At 45.3% G+C, this 19,452-nt stretch overlaps 2 protein-coding genes across 2 annotated transcripts in view; one reads left to right on the top strand and one right to left on the bottom strand.

Annotated features, from left to right (window-relative positions):
- The first annotated feature begins 767 nt into the window (after positions 1 to 767).
- Positions 768 to 4,877, top strand: m17 (IL-6 subfamily cytokine M17). The gene is made up of 3 exons (XM_076283205.1): positions 768 to 843; positions 2,470 to 2,624; positions 3,842 to 4,877. The coding sequence occupies exons 1-3, from the start codon at positions 786 to 788 to the stop codon at positions 4,322 to 4,324; spliced, it is 696 nt and encodes a 231-aa protein (XP_076139320.1). The 5' UTR covers positions 768 to 785; the 3' UTR covers positions 4,325 to 4,877.
- A 1,305-nt stretch (positions 4,878 to 6,182) lies between these two features.
- The window catches only part of naa25 (N-alpha-acetyltransferase 25, NatB auxiliary subunit), a 28,009-nt gene continuing 14,739 nt past the window's right edge, over positions 6,183 to 19,452 (bottom strand). The window contains exons 15-24 of the mRNA XM_076283865.1: positions 19,035 to 19,134; positions 18,757 to 18,908; positions 17,892 to 18,017; positions 16,671 to 16,914; positions 16,233 to 16,359; positions 14,991 to 15,056; positions 14,794 to 14,891; positions 13,369 to 13,479; positions 13,089 to 13,226; positions 6,183 to 8,188 (exon numbers count right to left, since the gene is read on the bottom strand). Coding sequence (XP_076139980.1) covers positions 8,066 to 8,188; positions 13,089 to 13,226; positions 13,369 to 13,479; positions 14,794 to 14,891; positions 14,991 to 15,056; positions 16,233 to 16,359; positions 16,671 to 16,914; positions 17,892 to 18,017; positions 18,757 to 18,908; positions 19,035 to 19,134 — 1,285 coding nt within the window. The 3' untranslated portion in view covers positions 6,183 to 8,065. The remainder of the gene's footprint in view (positions 8,189 to 13,088; positions 13,227 to 13,368; positions 13,480 to 14,793; positions 14,892 to 14,990; positions 15,057 to 16,232; positions 16,360 to 16,670; positions 16,915 to 17,891; positions 18,018 to 18,756; positions 18,909 to 19,034; positions 19,135 to 19,452) is intronic.

Here is a 19,452-nt window from a genome sequence, read left to right as displayed (position 1 = left end):
TGACACGCAACACATCCAATACACCTTTTTAACACACACATGCACATGTACATGCACATGCACACACGCACATGCACACACACACACACACACACACTTACTTTCTCACTCACAAGAAACACTGTACATTTACAGTAATAACAACTCACTGTCTCCAACGCACTCTCCATTATGACTGACATGTCAGAGGTTATTACACGCCACCCACTTATGATATCAGAGTGTGTGTGTAAGTGTGTGTGTGTGTCATTAGGAGACCGTTAAGAAACTGTTTTTCTGTGACAACTTCCTGTGGTCTTAAACTGGCCTCAGAATTTGACAAACTGCACAGAATTAAAAGTCCTTTGTGTAGACATACTCAAACCCACCCACTCTCTCCTACCCAATGCACACGCAAATAGGCTAGACGCTTGCTAAACTCTACCCAACCCCCCCCCCACACACACACACTCAAATACATGTGTGCAGCCTACACATCCCACCATCCACAAACACATGTGCACACAGAAACCTTTCATATGGCTAGATGTTTGCGCGTGTGTGTGTGTGTGTGTGTGTGTGCATGTATATATATGTGTGTGTGTGTGTGTGTGTTGTCGACTAGAGGATGTGCGCTCTCTGTAGCCCTCAATGCTGATTTAAAAAAAAAAATCATTCTGGGAAATCTGGTTGCCTCACAAGGCAGTGACGCCACTTCCTGTCATGACAAACACGCCGTGCGGGCGTCTTTAAAAACTTGTGCGCCGCTGATCATGACTAGTCCGAAGCGCGTCTGCGTCTGAAGCATGAGAGGCCATGGCAGCAGCACTCCCGCCACGGGTTCCCCTTCTCTGGACCGAAACTGTAAGTCCCCACGACCCCATCATTCCCCAAAACACACACACACACACACACACACACACACACACACACACACACAAAACACACACACACACACAAAACACACACACACACACAAAACACACACACACACACAAAACACACACACACAGCGTGTCATTACCAAAGAAAAGTAAACTCATGTAAACTTGAATGATTTCATGCAGCAGATCTATTTTAGTATATTTAGTATACTTTTCACATTCAATCTTTGCATGGATTGCAATTTCTATGAGTAAATAGAAAAATGGCTAGAATATTGAATAGAATATTGAATATTGCTAGAATGCATTGCATGGTGATTTATGTGATGGTGAAAGCCACTGACGAGGGCAGATATACTGTGAGGGACAGTGACCCCAGAGGCACATGTGGCATGATCTGCAGAGAGGGCAGGTGTACTGTGAGTGACACATGTGGCATGATCTGCACAGGATATGTTAAAAGCAGTAAGGTACTTGTTCTTGAGTTGAGTCATGAGTGTTCAGAAGTGTTCTTGAACCCTGAGTACAGTGCTTTGTTCTTGAACCCTGATTTAGAGTACAGTGCTTTGTTCTTAAACCCTGAGTACAGTGCTTTGTTCTTGAACCCTGATTTAGAGTACAGTGCTTTGTTCTTGAACCCTGAGTACAGTGCTTTGTTCTTGAACCCTGGTTGGGAGTTAAACGTCTTTGTTCTTGAGTCCAGGTTTACAGTTAAAGTTCCCTGCTCTTGCACACAGATGAAGGGTTTGTGTTCTCTGTTCTTGAACCCTGGCTCAGGCTGGGTAAGGAGCAAAATCAACATGTTTCAACAGTTCTTTGTATTCACGTGTTCTTGATTAGTGCTGACATCATGGACTGAATTTGACTGGATTGATAAATTGCATGTCTTTCATAGCTGGGGTAGGGGTTATCTGTCCTTGAAGCTGGAGTAAGGGTTATCTGTTCTTGAAGCTGGGGTAAGGGTTCTCTGTTCTTGAAGATGGGGTAAGGGTTCTTTGTTCTAGAAGCTGGGGTAATTGTTCTCCATTCTTGAAGCTGGGTCAAGGATTCTCTGTTCTTGAAGCTGGGGTAAGGGTTCTCTGTTCTAGAAGCTGGGGTAAGGGTTCTTTGTTCTAGAAGCTGGGGTAAGGGTTTATGTTTCTCTATTCTTGTTGTCTGTTCTCTGCCTTAGCTCAGGTAGTCGTAGAACATATGCAGAGTCGTAGAACATATGCAGAGTCGTAGAACATATGCAATGCGGCAAGTCGGGTGGCTCAGAGACCACGTGGGAGGTTTTGCCCTGGCAGTGTTGGCAGTGTCAACTTGCAGGGTACAGTAAGAGTCTGTTTGAATAGTTCGGTTTACGTTCTGTTTGAATAGTTAGGTTTAGTGTCTATTTGAAGGCAATTTAACCATTTAGTTTTGAGTCCAACATCATGTCATCTCAGTAACCCATTCATTTTCATTCTGGTGAAACTTTAATAAGTCAAACTAAACACTGAAATACTGACCTACTTCAAACTTTGCAGCTCGCGCCACAAATGAGTGAATCTGACATTAGGAGCAAAGGTGAAGTAATGTGTGTGTGTGTCTGTGTGTCTGTCTCTCTCCCTCTCTCTCTCTTCAGTGTGTGTGTCACTGCTGGTCTCGCTCCTGGTGTGTGTGTGTGTGTCGAGTGTCGTGGGTGTGCCCCTTGCCCCATCCTCCTGCAGCTCTCTCAAGAAAAGCCTGAAGAGCGCTCGTGTCCTGCATTGGGAGACTGGACAACTCCTCGAGACATACGTGAGTAACACACACTGATTATTCTAAAACATTACAATATCATGGAAAAATCCATTGCCCTGCCCAGACTGAGAGATTAAATGTTCAGGAAACCATTGCCGGTATTTTGACTTAATTAGCTGATTAGAGCTCTTCCAAGATCGACACTTCTGTTTACAGCTCATGGAAAACAAAAATCCAATATCTCAAAATATTAGAATAAAGGATTTATAAGTGTAATAATCAAGATTAGAATAATCAAAATTAAAACAGAAAAAAAGCTTGACATATTTCACTTTGTCATGAATCTATTTTATCTGAAAGTTTCTGAACTTTTTGAAATGAATTTATTTATTAAAAAAATGGAACTTTTTCATTATGCTCTAATTTTTTGAGATACTGTACACCTGTATACTTTCTATACAGTCATTGGAGATGACCTACCCACACAGCACACCCTGTCACACACCACTGCTCATGACATTGGGCCTTAAGTATGGGATTAAGTTTAGTCCTGGACCAAACAAGATCCTAGAACTAAGAGCTATTATAGTATTATTATGGATCTGTTTTGTAAAGCTGGGGACTATGATTAATCTGTGTGTTCAAAGGCTGATTAAGTTTGCAAACACATAGTACAGCCACTCATGACTGCTCCAGACATATGTGATCAGTTAGTAATTACGACTACATACAGTGATCTCAGCTCTGCTTGAGGCTTATGTGAACACTTGATTTTGACAGTACCTTAAGTTTACAGTTCAGTTTAGACAGACCACAAAACTGCTCGAAATGTCAGCAAGTATGATTAGTTTAATTGAAACCACAACTCAGCTTAATTATGTGTACAGTTTAGAGGACATGTGATCTATCCTATGGAGTCTAATTGTTTGCATTCACACTCATTCATTTAGTTAAATGGGTTAGTTGATGTGTTTTATGAGTCAGTTTAAGTAGACTGGCCTCAATCACTATATTTAGCACAGTTGTGCTTCATATGAATAGAGTAGATGTGTTGGTAACATCCTCTGTTATCAGTAAGACTCTTCCTAAGTATCACACACACACACACATCTGTCTATCAGGGCTTGTGGTTTCACACGCCCACTTGGAAAAGCTGATGACGCTCATGACCACTTAGGCACAGCAGAGCGGACGTCATGTCGGTAGACCAGCAACCATTTCTCCGTAACGACCTTGTGACCTCTGAAACCCATATGCTCCTCCCCCATCCACAGAAAGCCAATCAGGGCGAGGGCGTGGAGTTCATCTGCCAGGCCCAGTCAGAGGGCGTCCCCGAGGCAACGGTGTTCGGCCAGGACTGGACGGAGCGCCTCAGCGGCCTGCACGTGCGCCTCCACGAGTTCACGCCCCACCTGCGCCACGTGGCCGAGCAGCAGGCCGACCTGCAGCCGCCGAGCTCCAAGCTGCTGCGGGACCTGGACCAGGTGCAGCTGCGCGTCCCTCACCTGGCCAGCAACCTGCACGGCCTCCTGCAGCTGCTCCTGCCCAACAGCGTTCTGGAGCCGCCGGGCCCTACGGGTCAGCCTCCACTGCCCCCTCTCAACAGCTTCCAGCAGAAGGCCTACGGCTGCAGCGTGCTCACCCGCTTCCACACCTTCCTCTCCAACAGCCAGAAGGAACTCAAGGCCCTCAGGGGCGTGGCCTGCAAGCGGCGGATGGACCCGCCCTCGTACACCACTGGGCAGCACAGACACTGACCACACCCCCTGGACTGACCTTTTGTTCACACCGTTTTGTTTTGATTTCTTTCTATTTATTGGGCGTTAATATTATTTATTGTATGCTGAAGAGTAATTATTATACGAATGTGCTATGTTTATATAATAGTAATTATATTTTTATTTTAAACATGAGCCCTGCTGGTCTGGGCTCTTGCTGATAGAATCAGCAGCAGAATGATTTGTCTGTCTGTCTCACACACACACACACACACACACGCCTCAAAAGGCAAAGGGCTGTTTCTAAACTGAATGAGTCACTTTTCATGGCTTTGTTGTTTACAAACAGAAAAAATCAGTAACTAAAAAATGAAGATACCTAGTGCCTGACTAAAAATCTGCTTTAAATTAGACAAAACATACAAAAAGAACCACCGGCTGACCGACGAGACCTTTAGATCGGTCACTGGGTCATCTGTGTCGGTTTCAGAGATTGTGAGATAAAGGACTGATAATGCTTTCATTATGACATGGGGTGACTGCATATTTCCTGCAATGTGAAAAATTATAATAAAAAAAGGAACTGGTTGAATGGGTGTGTTCAAATTGTGTGTGTGTGTTCCGCTGTGAGTGAGTCTGAGGCAGACAGAACCATGACACACCAACTGCTGAGGGCTTCTCACAGGTCTGTCTGTAGACAGTGTGTCTGAGACATAGTGTGTGTGAGAGTGTGCATACTCTATGTACAAAGGTTTGGAGTGTGTACGTGTGTAAAAGCAGAGATGTGTATGGGTTTGTATGCATGTCTCTGCCGAGTGTGTGTTTGGGTGTGAATGTGTGTGGGGAAGTGGTGTGCGGGTGATCTCACTTTGGGGTGACGCATGTCTAAGACCAGCGCAGCATCAGATAGGAAAGACTTTATGCAAGAGACCGACTGGCCTGTCACAAGGTCCAGCCTAACCCCCCCCCCCCCTCGTCCTGCTTGATTAAAAAAAAAAAAAAAAACACCACACAGAGACTCTTCACCACCTGTTACTGATACACTCCTCCCTCTGCAACAACTCTACCAACATATACTTCATTAACTACTCACTCTACACTCTCACACACAGACACACACACACGCATGCATGCGCGCACACACACACACACACACACACTTGATGCACTTTCCCCGAGTCACGAGCTACTCACTGGAAGCAGAGGGATGTACTTGAGGTTATGCCTCTGAGTTCCCTCTTTGCCAGCTGGGCAAAACACAGGGTTCATAAACCACACACACACACACAAACACACAGCAGATTCAACAGATATTCACATATACACAATGCAGTTCCAATACACACACATTACACACAAAAAATCCCCATACACACAAAAAGTTCTTCCAAGGCAGTAGAGATGCTTGTGTACATAATGCAGAATCAGCAACTCATAGATCACTATAGTGTTGTCAGAGGTGGCACTGATCATAATGGAGATGTATCGAGATGATTCACAGAGATGGCCATTCCTGTTTTATCTGATGTAAGCAATGTGGATTCATACATTTGCACATACATGAACACTAGCCTCAAAAAACACACAACTGGAGCTCCGCGCTCCTAACACACACACACACACACACTCTGGCCTGTTTCCTGATCATCCTGATCCCAACTCCCCACAGAAACAGGAACATACAAACCACAGAAATCCCCCCGCCCGCACACACACACACACATCTCAGTTGTCCAGCAGGCTCTGCTGAGAACACTGCTGAGAACATCAGCAGCTGACACCTCAGACATCTCAGTACACCTCCATCCAGGCATTCCACAATAACTCCACCCATCAAGTTTGTTCTTATTTTCAGTTTTTTATTAAAAAAAAAAAAAAAAAAAAAAAAAAAACTCCTCGTGGCATTCCAGTGTTTTTTTGTTTTCTTCGTCCATTTTTTGTCTATCACAACGGAAACAAGTAAGCAATGAGATGAACAGATTGTCGACCATTTAAGCATCTCTTACAGTCATCTCTGCTGCTGTTGCCGTTGCTGCTTCAGTCCACTGTCACATGTGTCCTGGTTTCAGCTTGCAACCGGACCCCCCCGAAAGCCCAACAAGTTCTGACTGGAGGATTTACACGACTCGACTGTCCACACGAGTCCAGAGACTCTCCCCTTCATCCCTTCTGCTGAAAGACAAGCGGACGCTAGCGCTACACGGCTAAGTAGCTCCCACTGAAGAGTCTCTAGGCAGCTGCAACCCACGTGCCAGATGGCGCTAACACGCTATGTGGCTAACACACACCTGGTGGGTCTCTGGGAGCCTGCGCACGGACGCCCCCTGCTGGTGGACTGCAAGCCTTGTTACAGAGAGTTCCTATCATGTTGGCAAGCATCAGAAGCCTTTTTTGGTATACATTGACATGGAGAGAAGGAGTGGTGATTCTGGGTGGAGAAATGCATTGAGGTGTTTTTTTGTCTTGATGGGGTGGGGTGGGGGATGAGGTTGAGCATGATGTCTCCAGACAGCTCCAGACCCCACCCCCCTCAAATCTCTCTCTCTCTCTCTCACACACACACACACACACACACACACACACACACACACACACACACACACACACACACACACACACACACACACACACACACACACACACACACACACAGCCATCTTTACCCATAATGCATCTGCAGTGTGCCAACCTCTGCTGTCTCAGGTATTCCAGTCCCAGAACTGGACGGGCCACTGAGGAGTGTGAGGGGAGGCTGCTGGACAGACTGCTATTGGCGTTCTGAAGGGGATCAAGTCTCATTCTGCTGAATGTAAGGAAGCATTGGTGAAGTTCAGAGTCCTCAGGCGATGGTGAGGTTAGAAAGGGAAATGGCAATCTCTGGGCACACTGGAACTATAGCTCACAAGCTGTGGCCCCCACACGCCTTACTCATACCACATCCACTACATTCTGTGTCCTAATGCTTACACAAACATGAATATGTGTGTATGACTATGTGTTCATTTGTGCGTGTGTCTGTGTGTGTGTCTGTGTGTGTGTGTGTGTGTGTGTGTGTGTGTGTCTTGTGCTGTTCGTGTAAGTGGTCACAAGCACCAACAGCCAAATCTCTGTCACAAAGCTCTGTGTCTCCATGCTCCTTGCGGCTCTTGTCTTTGCCTGTAGGGGGCGCCACTGAGCTGCAGCAGAGTTGCCCAGAAGAGTCGAGCCAAAGGCCAGTGCAGGTGGCCAGACAACCTTCAGCTGACCTCCAGACGTATGGCTCTGGGTGTCTAGCGTAAGGGCTATGCAGACGACGTGGAGGAGGGTGGGGGGGGGTGGCTGCCTGCCTTGGGTGGGGGGTGGTTGGGCTGTCAGTGTTCAGGTCAACACAGGTGGACATTCATCAACTTATCATTAAAAACGTATTTCATTTTTCTTCTGTGGACAGTTTTACAGCATAGCTCTAAGCATACTCAATAATCTATTAGATTTCATATAATGACTGTTCTTTCAGTCTGTCTGCATCACACCAAATGAGGAAGCCAAAGGCACTCCCACCATGTCTGCGACTACGTGTGTGTGTGTGTGTGTGTGTGTGTAAGCGAGCATGTATGAGTGACTGTATAGCCGGCGTAACCGTGAGAGACAGGGGCATATGCTGGCCTAATGGTTACAGTTAGATGTATGCAGGTCCGTATTGGAGGTCTGGGAGAGGGGGGTTGGGGGGTTAGGGTTTGGGCTAGACACAGTGCTGTGTGTTTTGGAGGGGTGGGGGGCTGCAGGGCATTGTGTAGAGCGCGCTCAGATCTTCAGAGCCTTCAGAGTGTCCATCCTCTTCTTCAGCAGCTCACTGAGCTCCGACAGCGAACGCAGGTAGCTGCTCTGGACCTTGCCAAACACAGCATTCATACTGGCGGCATCCTCCTATACACACACACACACACACACACACACACACACACACAGGACATGACTGAGTGTTAAAGAGATCACTGATAGCAGATGCACTATTAGTCGTTCAGGGCCTTTTGGGCTTTAGTAATTACTACGTGGACTATAGAGGGTGACACGGGAAACAACTATAGCTCCCATCCCATCCCGAGCCCACACAAATACCCGTCATATCCCGATCACGTGGCTGCCTCCCCAAAAAAAATCCTGTCCTGCAAAATCCCGAAAGGCTCCCGAATCCAGTCCCGCTCCCGTTTCGTTCCCCATGTTGTCTAAAGCATTGGTTGCCAAAGACTGGGTCGTGACCCACAGGTTGGTCGTAGGAGATTTCATTTGGGTCGCCAGCATAGTGACAATTTATGTTGTGTAATAGGCCTACCTTATACCTTAGGCTATATAGTTTAGAAACTCCCTCTGTGCATTTTAGCATTTAGAATAGCTCTGAAACTGGGGGGCGAACACCACCAGAGCGTGGAAATCTCTTGCAAAATGAAATATTTCCGTCGGGCGCCTACCATGGACCTCACAGTTGCAAAATGCAAGGGGCATGAATCAGGCTATATTTGCACAAACAATAACGGACATCAGCTCTTCAACATGGCCCGTTAAAATCTAGAAAGTATCATTTTAAATCGTAAAAAAACGATTAGGCTATAGTTTAAATGGGCATTTAAACGCTATTTCCTCTTTCCATCTCGCGAACTTCACTATATACATATATGGGGCAGCCGTGGCCTACTGGTTAGCGCTTCGGACTTGTTACCGTGGGGGTTGCCGGTTCGAACCCCGACCAGTAGGCACGGCTGAAGTGCAAGGCACCTAACCCCTCACTGCTCCCAGAGCGCCGCTGTTGTTGCAGGCAGCTCACTGCGCCGGGATTAGTGTGTGCTTCACCTCACTGTGTGTTCACTGTGTGCTGAGAGTGTTTCACTAATTCACGGATTGGGATAAATGCAGAGACCAAATAGAGTATATATACTTATATACTGAAAAAGAGTATATATACTTATATACAGTAGGCTAAAGGTGCATTATCGTTCATCTTTCAGCTATTTCCCAAAAGCTTTTGATATTTATTCTTTTCACAATCTTACAACATAGCCAAACACAACACCAATACACAGCCTCAGCACATATTAAGCACACGTTTAAGTCTAGAGGAAAATGCGGACTCAACTTTCGAAACAAAGAAACCTCTACAAATATACAATATAACCACTTGAGTTATTTGCTGTTTAGACCTAGGGGAGAGCCGGGACGATTGAAACACGGGACGAATGAAACATTCCTTTTCTCCGAGTGTAATGATGATAGACAGACGTCCTTTGGTCAAAACATAGAGCATGTTAACCTCCAATCAGCGAAATATCTTCCTGCTATGTCATTTTACAACAACACGAGTTACAGGCGATAAACAAGTTTTGATGGGCAAAAGTAAACTTCATTAGCGGTTAAATTTTTTCGATTATTAATTAATGTTTTTCATTTAAAGGTTCGACTTAATGCTTATTCAGTAGACCATTTAGTGTTCTCCACAATCCCAGAATTTCATATCGCATGCTTGTTTACATGGAAAGCAAAACAAGCTATAGTGACATATGTCTGTCGTCCCAGGCTGTAACTCCATGTATTTTAAGTAAATGCACGAATATCTGTGTTTATACAATTATTTATGGAGGTGAGACATGGAAAAACAATTTTAGGAAGATGAAAATATATTTGGGCCCACCAGGTGGGGGGTCGAGTTTTCCCATGTTATCCTATGGAGACTGACGGCCGGTGGGTCGTTAAGGGTACTTTTTGGGTACTATTTGCAGTGGCCTAACCCACGTAAAAACCTAGTGAAGCGACATTTTCAACAATAGGGACATGATATAAATGGGAAAGCTTACCGTTCTAGCTATAAAAATGGCAGAATCATCCACAGGGCATGATATTTCAAAAAACGCTTCATACACGTTTCACGATGATGGCAATGGGTTGTTAACAGACATGCACGAAGACGTATAACCCTGCAACAATCTAAAATAACACCTTTTGGGAGTACCATTCATGATATGTAGTAAGATTTTGATGTTGTGGGAAGTTTATATGGCTTAAACTGTATGTTTCATTCGTCACCTTATGTTCTTTCAACTGTCCCGACCAGGAGGGAAGAATGAAACATTACGCACGTCACACTTTTGCTGTAATAATTTTTAACGGTTTTGTTCAAAGTTGAAAATGCATTTGTATTTGACAGGACAGATGTAGGTAGCTTGTGACCAAATAATAGCTTTCAGTGTAGTACGATCGCCTTTGTAAATTACGTTTAATTAAAAAGTGTTTCAACTGTCCGGCTCTCCCCTACATCGGAATTGTCCAAGGTGTGATCCATTTGTCTGCAGGTGAAGAGGGTTATTAAGATCGACTTTGAACACAGTGAGCCATACAACTTGACAATTACATTGTACCATAGTGTTAATGTGTTGAGTAAAGCTACACATGTTTTGATTGATTTTGTTACCATGTGTGTCTATTCCTGCCCTTACAAAAACTAGCATCTCAGATAACGTTAGTGATGGCAATAGAAAACACCTTCAGTTTTCGGTGTAGTCGCTGACGCTGATTGATTGGCTTGTGAACAGGGCAGCTGCTTTGTATTGCTCTGATTGGCTACTCTGCAGCTAGCTGTAGCCAATCAACAAACATATTGTGAGTTGTAAGTGGTTCTCTTTTCTAGAAATGCCTTGCAATCTTTGGGTGCACTCACCGCATTGCAGCGTAATTTTTAATTTAATCACCAGCTCAGTTCCCCTCCCGCCGCTCCCGTTGATTTCTGCTCTATCCCGTCCCTATCACGTTACCAACAGTGAATTTGACTCCCGTATCGCAGGACTCCCGCGGGAATACCGAAAAATTGTCACCCTCTATTGGACAGAGGAGCTACTGCCATCTAGTGCAGCGGTTCCCAACCACCGGGCCGCGGCCCGGTACCGGGCCGCAGGACATTCCTAACCGGGCCGTAGCCTACGACATGAGTTTTAAAAAAAAAATACATGCAAACTAAACTAAATTTAATATGCAATAATGTCACGTTTTTACATGGCATAGGCCTATATGCAGTTGTTTGATTGCACGCATGTTTGCATTATGCAAGGTCTATTTTCTTACGTCTGTCTGTCCCGCCTTCAACACTTTTACATACAGTAATTGCCTTCAGCGCTGCGCAGCCTCAGGTCAGCTCACTTCACTTGATCAGTTCTTGGCGAACGGTAGTGTCACACGAAGTTAGCTAAACTGCTAGAATGAACAACAAAAAACAAGCATCTTTAGCAGGTCACTGGCGTTGCGAGAGCCGCTGCAGAGATTTCTTACAGAAAAAAGTCACCGTTAGCTGCACATTTTAGTGATGAGGATTACCTGTGTGACATATTCGGGTTGCTTAATGACCTCAACCTGTCACTCCAGGGGAGAATGACGACTGTCTTTAAACTGGCAGATAAAGTCGCTGCATTTAAAGTTAAGCTTGATTTGTGGGGACGACGAGTGGACCGGGGTGTATTTGATATGTTCCAAACAGTAGTGGGGGTTTTGGCAAACCAATGAGTGGGTCCGCAACCCATGTCAATATCCCGAATAGTCCTAACTTGTCAGCGCAGGAGGAAGAGCAGTTGATCGAAATTGCAAATGACGGTGGTCTTAAGAGTGTGTATAAGGAAACCTCTCTGGCGGGTTTTTGGATCAAAACCAAAGCAGAATATCCCGAGATAGCCGTAAAAGCGCTGAAAACGTTTCCCACCACGTATCTATGCGAGGCCGGGTTTTCGGCCTGCAACTAAGACCAAATTGTGCAATCGACTGGACATTTCAAACACACTGAGGGTGTCACTGTCTTCTATCACCCCAGATGGAAGCTTCTTGTTGCAGGGAAACAAGCACAGGCCTCCCACTGATTATATTCATAATGCACGTTTAGTCCCCATCTTTTTCCCGCTGTTGTTGCAGGTAGTGTGTGCTTCACCTCACTATGTGCTGAGTGTGTTTCACTAATTCACGGATTGGGATAAATGCAGAGACCAAATTTCCCTCACGGGATCAAAAGAGCATATATACTTATACCTATACTCATTTTGCGAGAGAGACGGTCATGGCTTTCTCCAATGCTTCATAAGACGCATTCAAAGTTTTGACTTTCAATCCAAGGGCGACATATCGGATGCTTTCAGGACAATTTAAATTATCCACCTTCATTTAAACGTGAATATGTGCTTGGTAGGCCTAATCAAAAAGACAATAATATGTGACATGCCCATGCCATCTATTGCCTGCTTAGAGGAGTTTATTGGCCGTTTTCAACACCTTTATCGTGCGAGAGGGACGCTCATGGCTTTCTCCAATGCGCCCACAGGCGTTTCACATGACGCATTTGGTACGTATCCATAATCGCGGCAAAGCCCACCGCGGCGCACATAGCCCATGTTTTGTTCCCATATTTTGTTAAGCATGTTCACACTTATAGATGTAGCTTCAAGTTGTTCAATATTCATAGTTCATATTGTTCAATTTTCACTTCTTCAAGTTCACGTTTTTCACAAGAGATCGTTACCTTCACTGTTCCTACATAACTGGAGCTAGTTCTTTTCAAGTTATGCATACACAACACATATGGAACATGGAACCCCCGAACCCCCCCCCCCCCCCCCGGTCCGTGAAAAAAAATAGGAATCAAACCGGTCCATGGTACATAAAAGGTTGGGGACCCCTGATCTAGTGGACAAATGTGTTCAGGCAGGTGTGTGTTTGAATCGCATGCAAAAGAAACACATGAATTAACCCAATAATAATGTACGCTCTCCTTGTCCCCCCCCCCCCCCCCCACACACACACACACCTGTGCATTGTCCAACGACAGGCCTTGGAGCTTGAGGGCGGTGATTAGAGTCTCCTGCTCCTTAAGGTGGTCTAGCGCTTGTGACATCACCGTCTGTACGCCTTCAACCAGCTCTAGAAAACTACATACCACAACCGGCTATCTCACACACACACACACACACACGTACACACGCACAATAATTACTTTACAGCAATACATCAATCATGTGTATGAAAGAGTATCTCTGTGTGTGTGTGTGTGTGTGTGTGTGTGTGTGTGTGTGTGTGAAAGCTCTCACCGTAGAAGTGCTGCTGTCTTTTTTCTTTTTCTTCTTCTTTTGGGCGCTAACCTTCAAGGGTCGCAAAACTCCCGCACACACAGTCACCACCCACAACACCACACACACCGTCTGAGAGAGACAAAGAAAGAGTAAGAGAGAGAGAAAGAGTAAGAGAGAGAGAGAGAGAGAGAGAGAGAGAGAGAGAGAGAGAGAGAGAGAGAGAGAGAGAGAGAGAGAGATTATACACAGTTGCAATCCAGGTTTAGTACTAAACAAATAAGCTATATGTAAAAAGTGGGAAAAGAGAGGTGTGGCGAGATTAGGGCTGGGTGATAAAATGATAGCGATATATATCGCGATTTACATGTAATCGATATCTATAAAAAATATGTTCGATAGAACATTCAATAATTAAAAGCAAAACACAACTCCCGCCTTACGTCCTTGAATTTCCCCATTGGGGATCAATAACGTATCTATCTATCGATCGATCGATCGATCGATCGATCGATCTATCTTTATAAAAAAATAAATAGGCTAAATATATCTTGCATTGTACCTACTGCAGTATGTGCAACTCTACCAGAGTAGGCGATAGAAGTAGGTGTACCTAAACACAGACTCTCATTGAGTCCTTGCCCCGTGCACTCTCCCTCTCCCTCTCAACAGATGCGTGCACATTTAATCCAAACAAGACGACTGGCTAAATTGCTATTAAATCTGGTTAGCATCATTAGCACGCTGCACGAATTTGTTTAAAAAAGTTGACTGCTAAATTTTTATCTTCTCAATCCTGAATGTAAATGGAAAAGTATTTTCCAAGAGTGTCAAACGGGCCTGTCTCAAGGAGAAAAAGTATTCATTTGAAACTTAACACACACGTGGGGGAACTGAACAGTCTAACCAGTAGACTATGATAAACTAGCAAATTGAGCTACTTTGTTTACAATATTTCTTCAACCAGTGCTGCTTTTCATTTAGACTTATGTGCACATTTATTTAATGGTTGTTCATGATTGTGTTGACATTTCTTTTCTCTGCTTTGATTGATAACTAAGGTGATTAAAATCAGAGGAAGGTTAAGTTTGAAATAAAAGAGTTTAAACTATTTTGAACTTTTTTTTCCTTCTGGTCCTTATCTGAAATAGGTTTTAAAAAATCAATAATTATCGATATCGACTGATATGAAACCCTTATTTCGTGATACAGTTTTCAGCCATATCAACCAGCCCTAGATGAGATGTGCAGTTACACACTCAAACAAAGAGAAGAGGACAGACACAAACACACACACACACAATTTGAGAAACAGAGGTATGTTTTAGACATACAGTTCACAATCAAAGAAATAAGTAGTCACACACACACACACAGGTGATGAGAAGTGGTTACACCATCCAACCCAGATAGAGGTGAGAGGAGCCTGTGGATGTGTGTTCTCACCTCTACAAAGAGCACCAGCGCCTCCATGAGGCTGGGGTGAGTATTGCACTGACCGCCACTCATCACGACCAGATCCCCTTTACATTTGGACAAGATATCTGCCGGGTGGAGAGAAGAGCACAGAGCACAGTCAGGAGCTTTGGAGCCATTCGGGCTCACCAGTTTCACCAGAGGACAGGTAAGATGCAGCTACTCACCCTGCAACTGCTGCAGTAGGGCTTTGAAGCTGCTGGCCATCTCAGACTGGGACTCTGCTGACTCGTCTGATGCAGAAAAACAGACACACTCAGTGACTGTGACCATGGGTGCATGTCTGTCTATGTTCAAGTTGCTGAGCATGTGTGTGTGACATGTGAGTGTGTACATGCGTCAGTCGAATGAGTTTGTGTTGAGGGTGTGAGTGTGTATATGTGTCAGTTGAATGAGTTTGTGTTGAGGGTGTGTGAGTGTGTATATGTGTCAGTTGAATGAGTTTGTGTTGAGGGTCTGTGAGTGTGTATATGTGTCAGTTGAATGAGTTTGTGTTGAGGGTGTGTGAGTGCGTGTCAGTGGAATGAGTTTGTATTGATGCGAATGTGTGGCGTGTGAGGGTGTATATGGGTTTCCACCAAGCGATACGGTTCAGTCCGGTACGCAATTATTTTGCGTTTCCATTGTCTGAATTTGAGAATGGTACCAAAACAACAGACCCGTACCATTCTTGGCCACCCTTCCCTTGGGGTACCATGTATATTGGTACGGTACCTAAAAGGTGGAGCTAGACCAGGCTAGATCCACTGCAGTCCATTGATAAGGCAACAGAAAATCGTTTCCTAATGTTTCCTAGGTGTTGACGTTAGCTCTGTGTTCTGTTAGTAAAGTAATTGTCTCAGTAACTGTCTAGTAATTAAAGATGGTTGTTAAATAGTACACAAATAGTTGTGAAATCAGTATACAAAGTTTACAGAAACCCTGTGATCAGTGCACAACTTGCTGTTTAATTGCAATTGTGTTAGCTAACTAGGTAGGATAGTTAGCATCACTGAGGCGAGCAAGTGTGTTAGCTATCTAGGTAGGATAGTTAGCATCCCTGAGGCTAGCAAGTGTGTTAGCAAATTAGGTAGGATAGTTAGCATCCCTAGCAAGGCTAGCAGGAGGCTACCATTCCGTTCTTTATTTGTCATCTCGAACGGTATTGTTGTAGTTTGTGTAACAAACAAGTGATTTGTGCGTCTTTCCTTCTTCTCGCCGTCTGCAGTCTATTCTCAAACAAAGCTTGACGCCCTGTTGAAATGAACAATCACATGCTGAACAGAAATTGATACTATTCGTTGTTGTCGCCCTACACCCTGCCTACCAAGTAAGGCTACTGTTGGCAATCAAAACGCAAGCCAGGTACCATTCCAAACCATACTGTACTGTACCGAACCACTCAGTGTGTGTGTGTGTGTGTGTCTCACCTAAGCCAGCACTGTCCATGTGCAGGACTCTGGGCACAAGTCTCAGGGCTGAGAGCTGACAGGAGCAGCTGCCAGTCTGCAGAGCCACACTCAACCGTGTAGAGGGGGGACCAAACACCGGGTACACCTGACACACACACACACACACACACACACACAGAGGGTAACGATTAATCAGGAGCACAACAATACACACAACAATGTAGGCACACAACACTGGCTACAGTTGCAACATCCGCGCACACACACACTCACAGTAGTGGTCTATGGCTGAAACTGACCCCCCCCCCCCCCCCCCCTCCCCCACACGACTACTTGTGCCTATACACAATCATGTAGGCACCCAAAACTGGCTACGGCTAGAACATCCATACTAAGCTAGTGTGTAACATAGCAGCATACTGTGTGACCCTCAGAGGTGTTGGTGTGTTTGTGTACCTTCGTGTGCGTTTGAGAGAAGTCTGCTGCTTCTTGAAGGGCGGTCTCCAGCTGAGGGAGAAGCTTGTGCAAGGTGGCGGGTTTGGAGGCTACTCCATTCTCACTGGTCTTCTCAGAGTTCTGTGGGGGATGGGTTGGGCTCAACAGTGCCAGGCAGCCAATCAAACGCAGCGTTAGAGAGCGCACCTTTAGCCACACCATTTCCTCCTCGACAGACTGCTTCCTATGTGCCTCCGTCAGCTGCCTAAAAACACACACACAGTTGCCCAAACCGCATCACATTTGGTGTTAAAAGGTAGTGCGTTTAAAAGATACCAGCCTATTATACAATCAGAATCAGATTCATTTATGGCATTGTAAAACATTACCACAACGAAATTTAAAGTGCTACTCCTGATGCATAGAAGAATATATTCATACACTCACTCACGTCATACTCTCACACAGAACCATACCGACACACACACATAATAGGACAAGTCACATAGAGGCAGTATAAAAATAGATTTTGATTTTCATAGATTTTGTATATTATTTTTAAAGTCACAGTGCTGGAAAGTGCAAATGAAGTGCAAAACAGGCAAGATAATCATGCATCCTGATCATGTCCTATTTCTGTAAGTGAGTGTTTAGAGTTGTGATGGCTGTGGGAAAAAGCTGTCTCTAAATCTGGATGTGCTGGTTCTGATAGACCTGTAATGCCTTCCTGAGGGGAGTAACTGAAAGTGTCTGTGGCCTGGGTGGGAGGAGGCATGCGTGGGAGGAGTCCTGGGTGGGAGGAGTCTTGTGTGGGTGGAGTTATGTGTGGGTGGAGTTATGTGTGGGAGGATTCATGGTGGGAGGAGTCATGGTGGGAGGGGTCCTGTGTGGGATGGGTCATGGGTGGGAGGAGTCATGGGCAGGAGGAGGCCTTGATTATGTGTTTTGCTCAGCTGAGGTAACGGCATGAGGCAGTGCTGTCCAGTGTGGGCAGAGAGCAGCCAATGATGTTTTCTGCAGAGCGGATGACCCTCTGCAGGGATTTTTTCTGCGCCACAGTGCAGCTTGCACACCACACTGTGATGCAGTGCGTCAGTATGCTCTCTATGGCAGAGCGATCAAAGGCCACAGCGTCTCCCGTACCATGTGCCCTGGATAATGTGGATATTAGCCAGCACTATGCCTATAGAGATTACAAATGTGTGTGTGTGTGTGTGTGTGTGTGTGTGTGTGTGTGACTACCGGTCAGGTGGATCCCAGCTTGTGAGCACCGTCAGGTCCCTGTTGTCCCTCATGCAGTCCCAGGGGATGTCATCGTCCTCCGGAGTCAGAGCCATGGCCTTCACACTGTCCTCTAAAGACGAGGAGCTGTGCAGGGACACAACAAGTCAATCAATGCAGCTATAGAAGTTATTAAATACAGGGACTACATGGATTCAGCTATAGAAATTATTAGATGCAGGGACTACATGGATTCAGCTATAGATATGATTAAATGCAGGGACTACATGAATTCAGAATCCTGCTTATGAGGCTTATCCCTGTTTTCATCATATTCAGGATATGGCGTTTACATGAGTATCCCTGCATACATGAGTATCCCTGCATAGAGTATCCCTGCATACATGAGTATCCCTGCACATGAGTATCCCTGCACATGAGTATCTCTGCACATGAGTATCTCTGCACATGAGTATCTCTGCACATGAGTATCTCTGCACATGAGTATCCCTGCATAGAGTATCCCTGCATAGAGTATCCCTGCATACATGATAAATACTATTAACACCCAGAGAAAAGAAATACTATTTTCTGATTGGCTGGTGGGGTGGCTATTAATTCTGAATAACAGGATACCTATGAAGTAGATCTGGTAAAAAAAAAAGTTTAATCACCCTTCTATATCAATGCTTATGAACGGTAACTATGACGGTTGCCCCTGGAAGCAGGCTTCGCAGCAATGGAATCAACTGTAAACAAGCTAACTGTCCATGTCTGTCCGTTTTCAGTCCATATTTACTTTAAGAAGTGGTCAGCGACTTACATGTCTGCCTCCAGGAAGAGGTCCAGCGTGTGTGTGTGTGTGTGTGTGTGGTCAGCGACTCACATGTCTGCCTCCAGGAAGAGGTCCAGCAGCATGCGCTCCGTGCGCACCTGAGCGAAGTGCAGCGAGTGATTCAGCCGCGTCCGGAACGCAATAAACTCTGGAATCTTCTCAAACGCTCCGTACTTGTACGCCTGGATGATGTACTCTGAGGTCTAACACAGACGGCCAAAAAACACACACACACAGAGAATCGATATGAAACACTCTAAAGGGGACAAGCGTATAGTAAACACGAGGCATTCTTTGAGTGTGTGTGTGTGTGTGTGTGTGTGGCTCACATCTTTCTGGTTGGAGTGGAAAAACCTGAGGGAGAAGTTGCAGGACTGGGAGGCGGCAGCAAACTGGCCCAGAGCCTCCGCATAGCGCGTGAGGATGTACCTGCAACACACAGGGCAACACCTCACATTGACAAATATACACACACACACACATTTACAGATACCGTGTGTCGTGTGTGTGTGTGTGTGTGTGTGTGTGTATGTGTTGCACCTAGATGCACACAATATGTGTGTGTGTGTTTTTGTGTTGCTCAAAAGCTCTGGTGTGTGTGTCGTGCTGGACGTGCATGGCGTCCAGGCTGGTGTAGAGGGAGGTCCACCACGGGTTCAAAGGCTCCTCTGTGTGTGTGTGTGTGTGTGTGTGTGTGTGTGTGTGTGTGTCGTACCCTATCGTGTCGTGCTGGACGTGCTGGACGTG

This window comes from Alosa pseudoharengus, unplaced genomic scaffold, assembly GCF_046254945.1.
Source record: "Alosa pseudoharengus isolate Yale_2024_CS ecotype anadromous, Long Island Sound unplaced genomic scaffold, YU_APseudo_1.1 YU_APseudo_1.1_scf_14, whole genome shotgun sequence".
In the NCBI taxonomy this organism is placed as follows: domain Eukaryota; kingdom Metazoa; phylum Chordata; class Actinopteri; order Clupeiformes; family Clupeidae; genus Alosa; species Alosa pseudoharengus.
This window is presented reverse-complemented; position numbering and strand designations above follow the sequence as displayed.

What these genes read in the sequence shown, in the direction of transcription:
- m17 (XM_076283205.1), top strand. Translation starts at nt 786, where the DNA reads ATGAGAGGCCATGGCAGCAGCACTCCCGCCACGGGTTCCCCTTCTCTG. An exon ending in CCCTTCTCTGGACCGAAACT is followed by an intron (nt 844 to 2,469) that starts GTAAGTCCCCAC and finishes CTCTCTCTTCAG; the next exon opens with TGTGTGTGTCACTGCTGGTC. An exon ending in GACAACTCCTCGAGACATAC is followed by an intron (nt 2,625 to 3,841) that starts GTGAGTAACACA and finishes CCCCATCCACAG; the next exon opens with AAAGCCAATCAGGGCGAGGG.